This window comes from Rhamphochromis sp. 'chilingali' (assembly GCF_963969265.1).
Source record: "Rhamphochromis sp. 'chilingali' genome assembly, chromosome: 1".
NCBI classification, from domain to species: Eukaryota; Metazoa; Chordata; class Actinopteri; order Cichliformes; family Cichlidae; genus Rhamphochromis; species Rhamphochromis sp. 'chilingali'.
In genome coordinates, this window is record NC_137929.1 from 72,311,812 (window position 1) to 72,329,339 (window position 17,528).

Here is a 17,528-nt window from a genome sequence, read left to right on the forward strand (position 1 = left end):
ACAGCTATTACAACCAATAAGTTTTCATTTTCCAGTCTTCATGAGTCAGGTTATTGATTATCTGCAGCAAGGCTACTGACAGGAAATTGAAAGAGAGAGCAGTGTGGTTCATCTGACAGAGAAACATGTTACATTGGACAAATATCACTGCTGGTTGTGAAAATTCGTCAGTAACCGAACAACATGTCACAGATTAAGTGATTGTGCAGGTGTGTGCTGTAATTTGTTTTCAGTTCTATCAGACATGTGCTGTGAAAGAAACCAGAAGAAAAACTGTGGAAAAGAGACACAATATTTGTGACAATAGAAAATGTTATTGAAGGAAAATAACATTCTCATTTTTAAATACAACCTGACAAATTGTCATGTCTGTGTGTAGGCAGGCAGGAGGAGAGGACCCAAAATGCAGGACTCAAGGAAGCGGAAGAAACTAAAAATACACAGCTTTATTGCTGGGATGAAGCAGAACAGAAAAACACTAACTGTTAAGGATCCAAAAATTGGGGATGGAAACAAGAGGAAAAACCACAATAACAACACTGGTCCGGTCGGGTTGAGTCAAACGATGATTTTAATGATCACACCCGTGGGAGATGGACACTGATGCAGACAGCCTCAGATCTCAAAATGGTGGAGCATTGCTCAAACTCTTATAGCCTCTGGTGCCCCCACCTTATCATAAAAGCCTAAACATTCACATGCTTTCTCTCACACGGCGCCTAAGCTACGACCTTGGCTCCCTGTTTATCTGCTCCTGCTGAGATGGGGCAGAAAACTCCAGCATGTTCTCTTCTAATCAGACAAATAAGGCGATGACTTTCTGCAAACAGTATTTCTTATAACATCATAAAACAATATCATTCATTCACAATAAATCAGCAGTCTAATGCAATGCAAATCAGTTTAACTAATGCAATAGTTATCAGCTTCTTCTAATTCAGGAGAATAATGCAAACTAAAACTACATAATAATTCACAATCTTTAATTAGGGGTCTAACATGGCATAAAGTAATATTATAATCCCACACCGTCTAGGTCGTTGTCCTGAATCAGCAGAGAAAGACGTGTCTCACAGAAAGTTTGAACGGGACTGCGAGAAGCAGGAAGTGTGTGAGCCAGCGAGGGGCGGGGTCACAGGCGGAACGAACGAGGAGTAAAATGTGTGTGTGAGAGAGAAAGGAAGGTGGGGGCGAGTGACCAGGCTGTGAGTGTGTGTGAGAGAGAAAGAAAGGTGGGGGCGAGTGACCAGGCTGTGAGTGTGTGTGAGAGAGAAAGGAAGGTGGGGGCGAGTGACCAGGCTGTGAGTGTGTGTGAGAGAGAAAGAAAGGTGGGGGCGAGTGACCAGGCTGTGAGTGTGTGTGAATTCCTGGATGACAAAAGAGGGAGAAAAGTAGGTCAGTTGATGTTCTGTGAAATAATAATAGTCAAGAAATCAAAGTGATCAAATAGGAGAAAGTGAACTAAAGTAAATAAAGAAAACTAAAACAGTGGATTAGTGTTAAGGTAATGAAAATAAATTGCTAAAATTAACAGTGACATTTAAAGGTGATCAAGTATTCAAGGATGAATGGAGGATTTGATGGCTGACTGTATGAGAGCTGTTGGGCTGAAAGGACAAAGATTTTTTGTGTTCGCGGTTAAGAGCAAATAAAAATTCACATTTTGGGGGTTTAAAGTCAGTAGAGTTCAAAACAAAATAAGCAGAGATGTGTTGTTTTAGGAGTGATGAAAACATATGCAGTCACAGTGAATAATGAAAGTCTCTCAGTCTGTCGTTTACAGGTGGGGAACGGACCTGGATCAATTCTCCACGGGCAGCAGTCGGAAGAAAAGGTTAAGATCATTAGAAAGAAAAAATAGAAACACTCAGCCAGAATTTTGGCTGAATTGTTTTGCAGCTCCCCGTCCTCATCCTGAACGAGTGAGCTCCAAGGAAGCTGATCTCTCCCTGAAGACACCGAGTGCAGTTTCAGAAGCACGAGCATGAACATCAACAGTGGACAGGAGGCCAAGAGACAATCTGAGCAGAGAGGTCCAGCAGCGCTGTGGGCAAACGGCATCAGGAAGAGAAGAACCACCATCTAGATTGGATGGATGGAGATGCGTTTCCAGCAAGCTGCAACCTCACTGTGTGTGAAGGACTTTTGAGAAGACTGTCTGAGTTTGACACTTGCCATGTTTGGAGTGAGATGGCAATGAAAGAGACAGTGGGACAAAGAGAGACACGGGACAAAGAGGTCAAAGGAGCTTGCAAAGAAAAGCGTCTGGACTTCTTTAAGTTACTTGAAGACGTTTCACCTCTCATCCGAGAAGCTTCTTCAGTTCTAAGGTCAAATGGTGGAGAGTCCCAGATATAAACCTAGTGGGAGTTTCCCCCCACAGAGGGACAAAAGGACCCCCTGATGATCCTCTAATCACCTGAGCCAAGGTGTGAAACTGGGTGTGGGTCCCAATCAGCCAGAGTTTCGGGTGTGTTCATTGTGAAACCTGGCCCCACCTTATCATGCGAATTCCTGAGATCAGATGGCCCAGGATGTGAGTGGGCGTTAAGGCGTCTGGGAAGGATCTCAAAACTGGATTATAGATGGCAGAGAGAGGACTCCCACTCACAGACCAGTTCATACCTGAAACCAGTTTAGACCAGTCTAAATCTCAAACCACAGTATATGAGTCTACAATTCATATACTGTTCGTGGCTGAAGAGTTGGGTGTTCGCCTTGTAATTGCAAGGTTGCCGGTTCGAGCCCCAGCTTGGACAGTCTCGGCCGTTGTGTCCTTGGGCAAGACACTTCACCCGTTGCCTACTGGTGGTGGTCAGAGGGCCCGGTGGCGCCAGTGTCCGGCAGCCTCGCCTCTGTCAGTGCGCCCCAGGGCGGCTGTGGCTACAATGTAGCTGCCATCACCAGTGTGTGAATGTGTGGATGACTGGATATGTAAAGCGCTTTGGGGTCCTTAGGGACTAGAAAAGCGCTATATAAATACAGGCCATTTACCATTTACTAACACACACACATGGAATGAAGCTCATTAGGATCAAACACAATTTTAAGTAGGTAACACTGTTACCATCCTGCCTGGTTTATCGAGTGGGGTGAGAACTGACACATAGACGACTGAATTAGTATTATTTTGGGGAACATGATAGCAGGGTGAACAGAGTCCTGCAGCCAGAGTTTGAATGAGTGAAACTGGCAGATTTTTGTTTGGTTTTGTTTTTGTTTCTGAAGTATGGGGAAGGTCTTACCATGGCACCAAGTTTTAGAGTTGGTGTTTTCTCACCTATAAGAGAAAGAATATTCTGTGACAAGTCCTAAGACCGGGCTTCGGTTTTTTCATCTACTTTTGTTTTGTAGTTTTATCTTTTATCTTTTATTTTTCATTTTTATTTTTTGAACAGTGCACTGATTTCTGTTTGTCAATTTCTTTTCTTTAAGCAGATCTGCACAACGGGAATTAAAAGCGCTATACAACCTGTCGAGAAAACCGTTGCAAGTGAGTTTCTCCACATTAAAATCTAAATGCGATGATAGTTTCCACTATCAGCAAAGAAAGAAAGAAAGAATGGATGAATGGATGGAAATAAAAACAAACTGACTGACTGGTAAAATTGACAAGACTTGACCACGAGTCAAGGTTAACCTCCACCTAGACAGGACGAAAGGGTGGATGAATTTATGTGTTTCCTTTTACAGGAGCAGAAAGATGACAGCAACATCCGAGGTTGCGTGATGGTTTAACCTTTTAAATGCCATTTTTATGTTTGTGAATCTACCAGGGGTTTGTTATTCATGGGGTTGTGTTGTGTGTTGCTCACAGAGGTAACTGTGACAAAGTGTGTATACACTTGCGCAGTGCTACCATTTGCATTTTCCCCATTTGGAAATTGTAGCATTAAATTCAACTGACCTGTTTTAACAGCAGTCAACCAAAACACAGAGGTTGATGAATTCACTATTCCAGTCATGTTTGAGTACTTCCTCGTTTTTTAACAAACTGGGAGGAGTGGGGAAGTAACCTGATGATAGTCCTGCCTCTTGCTGCCATATCATAAAAAGGTCAGATTTGCAGATGAGACAGTTGAACTTCAGATTTCTGGAGACAGGATGGAGACCATCTTGGTTTTCTCTGTGTTGCTTCTGGCCTGCTCTATCTCAGCAGCTCAGACAGCTGAAGATGAGGTCATTCTTAAAAAAAAGATTGCGCTCCTACAGCCATTTACAAGTGACATGGAAGCTGTGCTGACAGGGATAGTCACCTCTTTGGCTGTACAGAAAGAGCAGATCACACTTCTTCAAAAGGAGAATCGAGGTACTAAATTGTGTTAGTTAGTGAGAGACAGCAGCATCAAGAAGCCTTCATATGATCCGCTGTTGTGTTCCAGTTATTTTAAAGAACAGAATTGTATTTCTTGATCATGTAAAGACAGAATCTTAATTACAGGAACACTAAAGCAATCTGAAGACAAGCTGTGCAACCATGTTCCATTTCCTTTTGTTTTGTCAGAACAAGAAGCAAAACTAAAAGAAGTGGAGACACAGAAGACTGAGATTGAGCAGCTGAAGCAGCGGCTACAAGGTACTGTGTGCAAATCCTCAAGGGCAGAATTTCTATAGAGATGTTGTAATATTTATGTTTATGACACAAGTTTGAACGTAAACTGTTGAAATAAAATTGTCTAATTGTCAGCACAAACAGATAAGCACTGCAAATATATTCACTGGGAAGTGATTTAGCATGACTTTTGTCATGCATTTGAATTGCATAGTTATTGGTTCCATCTTCAATAACTTGTCTTTTATATGGAGTGAGAGAAAGAGACTGAAGAGACAGCAGGGATAACAACTTTGAAATAAAACTGCTTCATTTTTTCACATAAATCATGATATGAAGCAACATATAGAGCAGGCAATGCAGGACCACGGTCTGATGTCACGGGACCGAGTGGTCAGTACCAAAACTGGACTGAGGTGCAGAAACCCAGGACAGAGAAGGCAGGTAGCTTTACAATATACTCAGTCTTAGAAAATGTGTCAAGAACAAAAAGCAGTGAAAGGTAGAATTTGACGTGGCGTGGCCTGGGTAACATGGCTAGGGGGACGTGGAACTAGAAAGGGGAAATGGGCCTGAGATGCAGCCTGGAACAGGACAGTTAGCAGTCACTTTGCAGGAGGAGCAAAAGAGCCATGAGTGGAGGGTGAGCTGAGCAATGTGGAAAGGCTGACCTGAGGTGAGATCTAGAGGTTGCTGATAGAGTGGTGGCAGCGGGCAGGCAGGTGAGGCATCGAGTGATTTCAAAAATGGTGGTTTGTTATCCTGAGTCCGAGAGAGAAGCGTGAGCCAGAGGTTTGAGAGAAGGTGAATCCAGGAACTACAGCACAAGAAAGTAAGGTTATCAAGATTATTCACAAAGGGAGCTTGAAACATGAGAGCCAGCTACCAACATGGATTGATGACAAACTGGCAGTGAATGAAGGTCAGTGGGAGGCTTAAATCAATCTGGGTTGATTGGCTGCAAATCAGCTCCAGGTGTGAGAAACTGGAGGTGGCCCTGCCCAGGGGCGGATCCCAGGTAGACTCAGGAGCCTGACTGAAAATTGCAGCCGCACACCCCGGACCATGACATCTGAAGTGTTTAATGGGAGCTGATGTCACATGCTGCTCCAAATATCCTCTCTAATCATGTTGATGAAGTATTGGTGATACTGGCACATCCTGATGTGCCCATGCTGGCAATAATCGGCTTCTAGTTTAGAATTCATTAGACAAATGTTTTATATATAAAGAATATTAACTGTTAATAGTGGTAAATACGATTGATAATCTAAGAAGGCTTACATAAGTTAATCGAATTATTAGTGAAGTACAGGAATTAAAATGGAGTCAGCGCCTTAAAAAAGGAGTGAAGGTGGAGCAGTGGTGACCCATCACACTGTTACTTTAATTTACTTTATTGATGTATATAGCACTCTTAACACGGTAAAAGCGTGCTTCACAATAATGTAAAACAGATAAACATGAAACAGCACAAAGCTCGTCTAAACATTAGACTATCACTCTCTGTATTTTCTGTGCTGCTGACAAACTGAAGAATCATTAACTTACAGTTTCACAACAGTCTGTTTTTAGTGCAGTGAACACGATGACATTTCTTCAACATGATATCTACATAAACTAATATTTCAAGACTATATCAAAGTAACGCATTTACCAAATGGGGTTTGTGTAACGTGTAGTATTTGAATTCACAGCCTGTACAAAGGAGGTATAACTGTAAAACAGGAAGTTTAAAATAATGACATTTCTCTCTCTCTCAGCCAAACAGGTGGCTTTCTCAGCCTCTCTGGTGGAGCATGGTGGTGGAACTTATACTGGACCATTTAACACAGAGACTACTCTGATCTTCAAACGCGTCGTCACAAACATCGGAAATGCCTACAACCCCTACACAGGTAATAACACTCAATGTCACTTCTCTGCTTTGTTGATGTTCCAGATGTTCTAACAGCTGATTTTTCATGTAATATGGCAAAAACAAATGTCCCACAGGTATTTTCACTGCACCAGTCAGAGGAGTCTACAACTTTGAGTTGACCCTGCATGGACACGGAGACAATGCATATCCTACAGCTGCTAGGTTGTTCATGAATAAAGAGCTCATTTTTACGGCATGGGAACATCAGACAACACTTTCTCCAAGTGCCTCTAATGGTGGCTCACTGCTTCTAGATGCTCAAGATCAGGTGTATGTGCGCCTCTGGGCTGGTGGAAGGATATTTGATGATTACAATTATCATACCAGCTTCAGAGGTCATCTGCTTTTCTCCATGTGAAAGGTGTACCAGCTGCAAACTTCCTGTTTGGGCTGTCTTGTAGCTTTTTCTTTATTTTTTCAGAAGTAAAACAGGAAGTTAATCACCTGCTGGGATTATTTTTCATCTGTCTGCAAATCCAAAATCCAGATACACTAAACAATAATGTTGTTTGGATCTCTCTCTCTTCTGATTTCAAAATTCAATGTGATTCCATTCTGTCATTTCATTCTAATAATATATCATAATAAATTGATGATTAAGCAGCAGAGTTAGTTTCTTTGTGTTTTTTAATTCCCATTATCTCATACTGACAGCAGAAAATCAAACACAGTCATGTCACAGTTGTGTTTCCAGAACAGAGATCAAACCCGACACATGCTGGGAGTTTGGCCTGATTTAAAATTCTGTGCTGAAGAGTCAATGATGTCGACGATGACCTACATCAGTACATCACCGCTATTACCTTGTGGTGGTGTCCTGGTGTTTTATATGCACTGCCAGCTGTTAGAAACAAAATACTGGACCCTTTGTTACAGTCAGTTTATTTGTGGGCGTAAGATATTTGTACTTCTAGTTTTACATCTTAGTACGTTCCTTCACATCCAATCTGATTTCAGTAATATCCTTCCTGGAATTTGTTCAAGTTTACCAGTTTTTATTTTGATGCTATGATTTTTTATTCTGTCACTGATAAATTAAAAAATTGCAACAAGAAAGTAGCTGAAAATCCACACTGTAAAACCCAATGCGTTAATTTAACTCAAAACTTTTGGTGAAACTGATTACATAAAATATTTTAAGTAACTAAAACAAACAAAAAAACAAGTTAAATAAACATAATTTATGTAGCTGATTTGGATACAAAAATTTAAGTTACACTGATAAATGTTTTTTTGTTATATCCACATTTTTGGTTTGGTACTGTCGCGGTCTGTGGAGGCAGGCCGTGCGGTGGTGTGTGTGGTGGACCCAGGTGCGAACACAAGTGAGGAGATCGAGTGAATTTAAATTGAAAGCGAGCCTTTATTATGGCCGACGACATAGAGGTTAAAGAAGGCAGAAGCACAGTGACTAAACTAAACTATAACTAAACTGGGAAACTAATACTGTGATAAACTATGGAGACTCAGAGAACTATGACCATGACTGCAAAGACTGCCCATGAAAACATGGAGGGTGGGAACACAGACGACGCGACACAGGCTGAATGAAACACAGAGGCTGTATCCCAATCCAGGGTCTGCAGCCTCAACGATCCTCAAGGGCCGCGTACTCAAAGACCGCTAAGGCCGGAAGTGCGAGGCTTGTGTAATGGGACGGTCTAGCCTCCGTTGCGCTGATACTGTTGTTTGTCAATAAAGTTAAAAAAAAAAAAAAGCCTCCATTGCGCTGCCCAAGTTGCCTAGCAACCATGATACTAACAGCTGGAAACGTGTCATTCAGCTTTGTGTGACAGAGATGAAGGAGAAAATCTTTTGTTCATGTGTTTGTTTCTACATGAGCTTTGATCATTCTCTGATGAAGCTCAGCTATTGAACGGCGTGTATTTGAAAGTAAAGGCTTTAAAACCAAGTTAGTACAAACGTCACTGATGTCACATAACTTTGCCGACATGTGGCCAACAGGAATGTTTTAATGTTCTTCGTTATTAAACATTTGCACATAAATAAGTGACATCATATTCAGTACTTAAAGTGCACTCTTCGGGCGCCCCTCATCTGCCGTTTTTTTCTGCAAATTTATCCACACCCACCGCCACGCTATGCATTCTGGGATATATTGGGCCACAAAGTCTACACTGCCACGTCCTTAAAATTCAGGGAAATGAAGGACGCATTTGAGGGCCGCATTTCGAGCAGCCTTTGAATTGGGACAGCCTTCGTCGCGCCGCTGTGACGTAATCGGCCTTAAAATGCGGCCTTCAGGCTGCAGACCCTGAATTGGGATACAGCCAGAGACTAAATATACATGAGGGATGATCAAGGGATACATGATACACATGAACCTAAAGACAGGACAGGGAAAGTGAAACTACATACACTGACATTAGACACAGACTTTCAAAGTAAAACAGGAAACATGGGGATTAGACGTGAGCTGAACTGAACATAACCACGCAGACATGACGCATGACAGGTAGACGCACGGACCAGGGAGACTGAATACAGGAGGAGATGACATAAACAACTAAGAAACAAAGGACTAAACAGCAACCTCAGAATGAACTAGCTGAACTAAACTAGGACACAGATGAATACCAAAATATATAAACACTCAAACACTGGGTCACAGACCCCGCCCATGACGGGTACTCTCTACGTGATCTTTTGACTTTCAAGTACAAATCTACCTCAATACATTTTAGGAATTAATAATTAGTTTTAAAATGTTAAGCATTTTAAGCTAATAGGACTCAAAGCTTTAAAATACACCCAAACTCTTGTAATAGCCAAAACTACTGTGTTTTGAATTGGATATTAAAAGAAAATGTGTTAGAAATAAGCAATTACACTTGTAAAAACACAAGACAGACAACATAAATTTATTGAGTATTTTTTAGCTTGCATTACAAAATGTCTTAACATTTGCACTTTTTCAGAGAACCAAAAAACTTGCAAGGGGATAGAGCTGAGATCCTCTATGACAAATGGAGTTCAGTAATAAATGACAAATTAAATTTCCTTGTGTGCATGTTCATAAAAGAAAAGAAATCTCTGGCAAGCCCAAAGAGATAAATTCAACAGTTTTATTGGAGAAAATGTCAGAAATGTCAAGTTTAGGCACAAGTTTACAATATTAGAAATAAAGAATTTCACAACATGTTTTAACAGTGTTCTGATTTGATTAACACATGAGTCATTTTATTAAACAAAGAAAGAAAGAAAAGGAAAAGAAAAAACCCTCAGATAAAATCCTGCATTATCAGGGGGGGAAACTGAACTTAAGTAAATAACAGTGCAGCTAATACACTGAAATATTATTGGGAACTCTTATAAAATACAATCCAAGTGCCTATTTGATAAGTATATATTAAAGACTATATTAAAGCGTAATATTAAAGGGTAATATTAAAGGCCGGCTTTAAGGGTTTATATATATATAAAGTATACTGTGCTTTAGGTCATTACATTTCCTGGCGAAATGAAACTGTGATAAACAGGAGCTTTAGTGCAGACTTTTCACAGAATGTAGCTCATGTTTGTGCTGCTAGATGATGACCTGAAGGTCGTCTCCTGTTGTGTCCGTGAGGAGTGGGGGTGCAGAGTATATCACTCTCATCCTGTCAGTAATGCAGTAGATCTGCAGAAGGCTTTCACGCTGTGCACATCTCCCTTCCTGAAGGTGTTACTGAAGAAGACTGTATTGAATAAAGTGATTGCATATGTTTTGATTACACTGAGTTTGCGTCTTCTCTGAAAAGCCTGAGGACAAAGGAATTGGGGTCGATAATTGGTGCCTGTGACCCGGATCCAAAATGGCTGAGAGACACGAATTAGATCGTAATCATGGGGTCGTGAAACGAGGCGAACAGAGGACAGGTCTAACAGAATCTTAAAGGTAAGCACCACCTGTTACATCCAAGTGTGCATGTTGGATGAACCCTAAATCATCTGTTCGCTAATTTAAACGGCACTCGTGCAAAATTCTTCCAGTGTCTGGGCACTAGAGCAGGAGACTTTTGTTAAGAACTGCAGGTTGATGTCTAACCGGACAAATTTTGACCTGGGGTTGGTTCCCCCACCGATGGCTGGACGCAGCGGCGGACCAGCAGCGTCTGGGGTCCTAGGCTGGTAACCTGAGAATTGAGGGCCCCCAAACCACCCTAGAATAGCACAGAGCAAGAGACGTTCATTAAGAACTACAGCTTGATGTCTGGCATTCTAGTATTGTTTTGTTACACAGCAAAATCTGCAGTGTTAAATTAACACTAGAGAGTGTCTATATGGGGCCACACCTCTGAGTGTTAAATACAACACTGTTGAGTGTTAAAGTAACACTTTTGACAGTGTTATATGTTTAAAAGTAACCTAGTCAGTCTTGAAGATTAACAATGACTAACACTGAGCAGTGCAGATTTTCTAACACTGGAATATTTCTAACATTTTGAGTTATTTTCATTTCGCCATTTGTTGATTCACTTGAAGAGCAAGTAACGTAATATTGGTCAAGTGATCAGTTTGATATCAATCTTTCGTGATGCACCGTCATATTTACATTATTTGTACGGTACGAATGATTTGCTTTGGTACCTGGTCAAACTTAAGCTCTCCTTAGTATGGCTGGCTCCGTCTCTCCAACAGCGCACTCACGGGCAGCAGCTGCCCCGCCCCCTCACTCAGTCGCTTAGTGCCTGAGCTCGGATCATACCAATATCAGGGGGGATTCATGCACAGTCGTAAATTCCCACGGTGTGCACTATGTGCTTCGAATATTGTGTGTACTTTGTGTTTTATGCAGTTGTCAGCCAGGCATCTAACTATGAAAAAATTACACTCCAAAATACCCCGGGCTTCTGACAAAACAACCCGGGCTTAAGCCCAGTAAGCCACCCCCACGCTCCGCCCCTGTTTTTGAGGATATAGTAACAGATCCCTCAACCGGGGTACTAACCATCAAATATGAAACAGGTTTGTTTGAGTGATTTGTGTTTCATTGGATGTCTTTTTTTTTAGTGTCATTATTACATTGTTTAATCAAAGAGTGTATAAAATGAGTCTATGGAGGGACCATGTTAACTGATTTGTTTTGCTCCTATTTTTAAGGTCTGGAAACATCTGTTGCAGAAGTGTCTCCTGAGCGGTTCCAGTTATCATGGCCACATTCATCAGATTCACAGGATACGGTCATCCTTTCAGACAGCCCTTTGAGGAAACGTCAGAAGCTGGATGCAGAAGCTAAGCAAGTAGGAGCTAACAGATTTCCACATTCTTCTAATAGTGTCTTTTTTGTTTGTAGTTTAAGTGTTCTGAACTGTAGTGGTTATATCAACATGTAGGATGTTTTTATTGTGTTTTCCAGTTGGTGGAATCCATTCTCACAAGCAAACCTGGTGGAGAACGTATAATAAATGAGTACAATCGGACCAAGTCCCTGGTGGATGAAACCAGAAGAAAAATGGTCAACATACTGGTAGCTGACATGACAGAAAAAAATGGGTAATTTATTTCTGGCCCTGTGATTTTTTTTTTACTATCATTTTCAAATTATTTTAAATCTCTATGAATTCCAGGGAAGCTGACTAGTTCTTTTCCTTTTGATCTTGCAGGACATCACCACCACGGCAGGTAAAAGAAATGTGTGCCAGAGGAATTGTAACCTTTTTCCCTTACCTCAGTGACCCGTACTCCAAAAATGGCTATGTGAGTAGCTAACAGCAATAACTGATACAACTAATATCAAAATTTTAAATCCTGCCAAAATGTATGTCCTTATCAACTGTTCATGGTCACATAACTTACTGATAATTAATAAACAAAATGTCTGTATATGTCACTCTCCAAGGAACATTATGATGATGTCGAGAGTGGCACTGGGTACTTGGCCTGGAGGATTAAAGCCATACAGAGATGCACTGCTAAAGAGAGGCGATTAACATCTGGAGGTAACATTCCTAATTCAGTGGAAACATATAATACAGTTCCAAATTGTGGTTCTGTATTAATAATGGTTATCAAATGTTATTATTAGTTTTGATAAAGTTGTATTTCATATTGTCTAGCACCAGGAGATGGATCATCGGGTGAAGACCAGTGTGGCGGACCGACTGCCAGACGAGAGTTGCAGTTTGTTACAGAGAACGTGCTGAGTGAGGATGAGTGCAAGGAAGCAATCTCTCTGATGAAACATTCAGCTGATGAAGACACAGTCAAGAAGAAGATGAAGTTGACATTTGTTTATCGACACAACATGGTCCTTGACCCCCTGCTGTCAAGCAACATACTGTCTGTGTTTCCACGTTTCAAAGATATCAAAGGCTTGGTGAATATTTTTCATTACGTTGACAATGTAAACACACTTTAATATTTTACAGAAAGCAGATATAATTCTCTGTTCTCTATCCCTGTTACAGATCGAACAGGATTTTGTACTGATGTTTGGTGAGGATGTATCAGGCAGGTTGCTGGAGAGGTGGCCAACAACATTCAAAAGAAAGATTATCCAACAAGGCAGAAAGCTTCCTTCTACCAGTGACCTGGAAGAACTCTTGCTGGCAGCTGACTCTCCTGAGGATGCCACTGAAGTTAATGCTGACATTGGTGAGCTGTTATTTCTTTAATTAGAACATTCACAGGATATATAATGTTTGTCACAGAACAGCTGTCCTTTTGTATTTTGGGTCTACTCAAACATTTTGTCAGTGCAGATGCATTGAAATTTGTTATTGATGAGGATGATTCAACTTTATTAAAAACAAATATATTTTTTCAGGCTGAGACGGTGACCTCTCAGCGATGCTATTGCTATTACATCTGATTCCACCATCTGGTCAGGGTCGGAAGAGACCAGGAAAGGTGTCAGCTTCTCAAGCAGAAAGGCATCTTGTGGTCTTCAAGAAGGTTTGTTTCTTTTCTATTTTTATGGTATGAATTACCAGTTTAAGAAACACTTGATTCTTATTGCCTGTCTGTATTTGTCTTTTCAGACTGGAACAAATATCCAAGAGCACCTTGATGCCATCACTACCAGCACTCAACCCTACCTCCTGGCTGTTGGGGTGAAAAAGCATGACATCCACCAGTTCTTCATTATTCTTGACAAGAATGCCATACCATGCAAGTCTACCTCTTCACTTGGTGCTTTTGATGAACTGTTTAAAGCACATTTTGTGTTTGGCACATCTTACAACACCATGCTTCACAACATGTACACGTTCATCCAAACCACAGTGTACAATATAGATGTTGGCAAAGTCAAAGAAAGTCCCAGAGTTGCTGAAATACGGACAAGGTTGCTTCGTTAGGGCTTGAAGGTTAATTCTCCATCATGAAGTGTTTTGTCTGTCAGGCTGAGTTTACTGGTTCAAACATGCTTGTTAGGCATTTACGGTTAGTCCATGGTTACTTACCTGGAGGAAATCTTCGCCTTAAATGTGCCCAGCGTGACTGTGGCTGTGTGTTTGGCACTTTTTCAGGTTTTAGAAAACATTTAAATACCAAACACCTTAACTATTTCGACCAACAGGCTGACACTGATGTTAATTTACAGCCTGATGTGGCAGTTAAAGAAGTTAGCACTACAGGGGAGGTGGTGTCAACTAATGTAGAAGAAACACCCACAACATCTGAAATGTTGAAAAGTTCAAATAAGAGCACTTTGGATATGTGTGCCTCTACTGTTGCACAGCTCAGGGCAGCTGGATTAAGCCAATCTACTGTGAATAGTTTTGTCTCCTCAATGGAGGAAGTGTTTTTTGAGATTCATACTCAGGCTAAAGATGCAGCTTTACAGAGCTTACCTTCACAGGACACTACAAGTAAAAAGAAATTAGAGCAGTCATTCAAAAACTTTGAAAACCCATTCACACTGTTAAATTCAGAAGCTAAACGAAATAGGCACTTTAAACAAAAATGGGCAACTGTTGAACCTGTTGAAATGGTGCTTGGCACAAGATTTGACAGTAGAAGAAACAAGATCACAGGGACTTTTGATCAAGTCATTGTAACCGATAGGTTTGCATATGTTCCTATTTTGGAAACACTGAAAACTATCTTTCAAAACCACCATGTTGTCGACATGTTCAAGTCGAGGAATATGTCCAGAGAAGGTGTGTATGCAGACTTAATCGATGCTGCCTATGTTAAAAGATGTCCCCTATTTTCTGCAGAAAAAGATGCCTTACAAATTCAACTGTTTTATGATGACTTTGAAACTGCAAATCCCCTGGGCTCTGAAAAGGGTGTACATAAATTAGGTGCAATATACTTTACACTAAGGAATTTTCCTCCAATATTTAATTCGTTGTTGGTCAATATTCTTTTGTGTGCTCTTTTTCATACACAAGACTCAAAGCGTTATGGCTTTAATTCAATCCTTGAGCCACTTGTCAATGATCTGAAAGTTCTTGAGACAGAGGGACTGAAACTTCCCATGTTTAAACACTTGGTTCATGGCACTGTAATCCAGGTCACTGGGGACAATCTTGGCTTGCATAGTCTGTTTGGGTTCGTGGAGTCATTTGCAGCTCGATATTGTTGTCGTTTTTGTCTGCTTGAGAAGGATTGTTTTCAAAGTGTGTTCTGTGAAGATGATTCTGGTGTTGCACTAAGAACTCTTGATATGCATAAGCAGCACTGTGAAAGTGTACAAAGAGATCCTACGCTACCTCATGTATGTGGTGTGAAACGCACTTGTCTCTTGAATTCACTTAAATATTTCAACACAGCCAACAATTTTTCTGTAGATATCATGCATGACATTTTGGAGGGAGTTGCTCAGTTAGAGGTGAAACTTGTGCTGCAGTACATTCAGGAGAACTTCCTAAGTGCTGAACAACTTGCTGGTAGAATACATGCCTTTGACTATGGCTTCAATCAGCAGCGAAATCGCCCACCAAGGGTAAAGTTGTTCGATGGCAGTAATGATTTAGGACTAAATGCAATTCAATCTTGGTGCTTATTGCATAATGTACCTTTGATGTTTGGCGATTTGGTACAGGTGGGTGATAGCTACTGGCATCTTCTACTTCTGCTTCTACAAATTGTCAATATTGTGTTTTCACCAGTGCTGTCAGAAGGTATGACCATCTACCTCAAACATTTAATTATTGATCATCATCAGCTCTTTAAGCAGTTATTTCCTACACTCAGTCTCCTACCAAAGCATCACTTCATGATACATTACCCTCGCAGTATACGAAATATTGGCCCAATTCTGCACATGTGGTGCATGCGTTACGAAGCCAAACATAACTTCTTTAAGAAGCAATTAAAAAGCTTTAAAAACATTACAATGACATTGGCCAAGAAACACCAAAGTTGTATGGCCATGTATTGGGAGTCTTTTAGCCTCGAAAGATTAGCTTTAGGACCAGGAAAGATGGTGACACTTGGAGAGCTGAAAGAAGGTCCAGAAATTGCTTTAAAATTTGGAGCTGCGTTGTCCACCAGTGTTTTATCAGCTAAGTGGATAAAACATCATGGTACAGAGTACCGCCCTGACTTTATCATCTGTACAGAGGTAGTGTCTGAGATTCCAGTGTTTTATAAGATCAAAAGTATTGTTGTGAAAGATGACATTGCATTGCTCTGTGGAAAACTGATGGAAACCCTGTGTTTTGATGACCATTATCATGCATTTAAGGTCAGAATGCAGCCCAATATGGTGCTGAAGGTGTTGAACATAAAAGAGCTGTGTTACTTCAAACCATTTGATCTTCAAATGAAGTATGGCACTTCTGATTCTTCCCTGTATGTGGTTCCATATTGTCATTTTATGCCGAACTAAATTCATTGTTTTAAAGTGTTTTATGACTGTTTTTGTGTATGTAGTGTTTTATGTACACCACATGAGATGTTTTAATATTTTGAGCCTGACATCAAAATAAAGCCGTTAAACCTATTATCTAGTTGTGGTTTTTGCTTACTTGTTTTATATTTTAAAGCATTATTAGAAACCAGGTTTTCATGCTGGAAGAGGAAGAGTTTTAGTAACACTACTTGGTGTAAAATTAATTTAAAATTTTACTCTATGAGAGCTAATTTTTCACAAGAAAAAGTGTATGAATAACACAGTATAGAGTAACATCAACTCTCATCAGAGTTATTTGAACCCCCAGTGTTAACTTGAAATAACTCAATTCAGTGTTAAAAATCAGTGGAATTTTACTCAAATAGAGTTAATTTATCACTATGTTAGAGTAAATAATATGACGCTACTAGTAGTGTTGGGTTCATTTAACACTCTGCGGTGTTACTCAGTGTTAAATTTTACTCTATTTAGAGTTAATTTTACTCTAAAATTTTAACACTATACAAAGAGTTGATTTAACACCAATTCCGAATGGGACCAAATAGACTCGGACCAGTGTTAAATTTAACTCTTTAAGTGTTATTTTAACACTCCGAATTTTACTGTGTAGGCTCGTTATTCGTTACTTCGTGTGTTGCGTTCGACTTACCTCGAAAATCGGAACACGGACCTGGGAATGATGTCACATGCGAGTAAACAGCGTTCTGGTTAGCAGATGTGTAAAATTGCTTGGTGGTGGCTGTGGCAGAGCTTCCACAGATTTAGTAACATTAGCAAGTGGTGGAGGCTGGCCTTTTTACCATCCCGTACAAACAGAATCGTCTCGTATTCAGAGAAAATATTACGCGTTTCGTATTGAGGTGAAAAGGAACAGTTTGTCCCGGACTTCAGCTACAATGGAAAAGACACAAAGCTGGAGTTATTCTGCGTTTACGCTGCACAGCTGCCTCTTCTTCTCTCATTCTCTCCTCCCTCTCCTGTTGCTACTTCAATCATGAAACTGATCAATGATCAGCTGATCGGCTCTCTTGTTTGTTTATCGCCCACTTTGCGCCAGAAAGAAAAAAACAGCAGATGTCGCGCTAAACAACAGCAGCACATTTGATCAGCTGTTGTTAGAATTTATTTAATATTACTTTCTAGTATCAGCTGATGTTTGCTGGAGCCACAGCTGTAAAGCTGCTGGTCATGATGTCGGTTTGGATATGTGGTGAGAGGGAAACATGAAGATGAAACCAGGAGATGTC

At 40.5% G+C, this 17,528-nt stretch overlaps 3 protein-coding genes across 3 annotated transcripts in view; all 3 read left to right on the forward strand.

Annotated features, from left to right (window-relative positions):
- Positions 1-17,528, forward strand: part of LOC308396731 (uncharacterized protein) — a 525,219-nt gene that overhangs the window by 407,278 nt on the left and 100,413 nt on the right. The gene's annotated exons all lie outside the window — the stretch shown is intronic.
- LOC308396670 (complement C1q tumor necrosis factor-related protein 3-like) lies at positions 4,100-7,069 on the forward strand. Its single transcript, XM_080882170.1, has 4 exons — positions 4,100-4,309; positions 4,505-4,576; positions 6,316-6,450; positions 6,548-7,069. The coding sequence occupies exons 1-4, from the start codon at positions 4,105-4,107 to the stop codon at positions 6,829-6,831; spliced, it is 696 nt and encodes a 231-aa protein (XP_080738296.1). The 5' UTR covers positions 4,100-4,104; the 3' UTR covers positions 6,832-7,069.
- On the forward strand, positions 10,166-13,247 carry LOC308400595 (uncharacterized protein; the record flags this gene model as incomplete). Its single annotated transcript, XM_080888395.1, has 8 exons — positions 10,166-10,371; positions 11,577-11,716; positions 11,833-11,969; positions 12,080-12,173; positions 12,316-12,415; positions 12,533-12,792; positions 12,884-13,070; positions 13,243-13,247. The coding sequence occupies exons 3-8, from the start codon at positions 11,929-11,931 to the stop codon at positions 13,245-13,247; spliced, it is 687 nt and encodes a 228-aa protein (XP_080744521.1). The 5' UTR covers positions 10,166-10,371; positions 11,577-11,716; positions 11,833-11,928.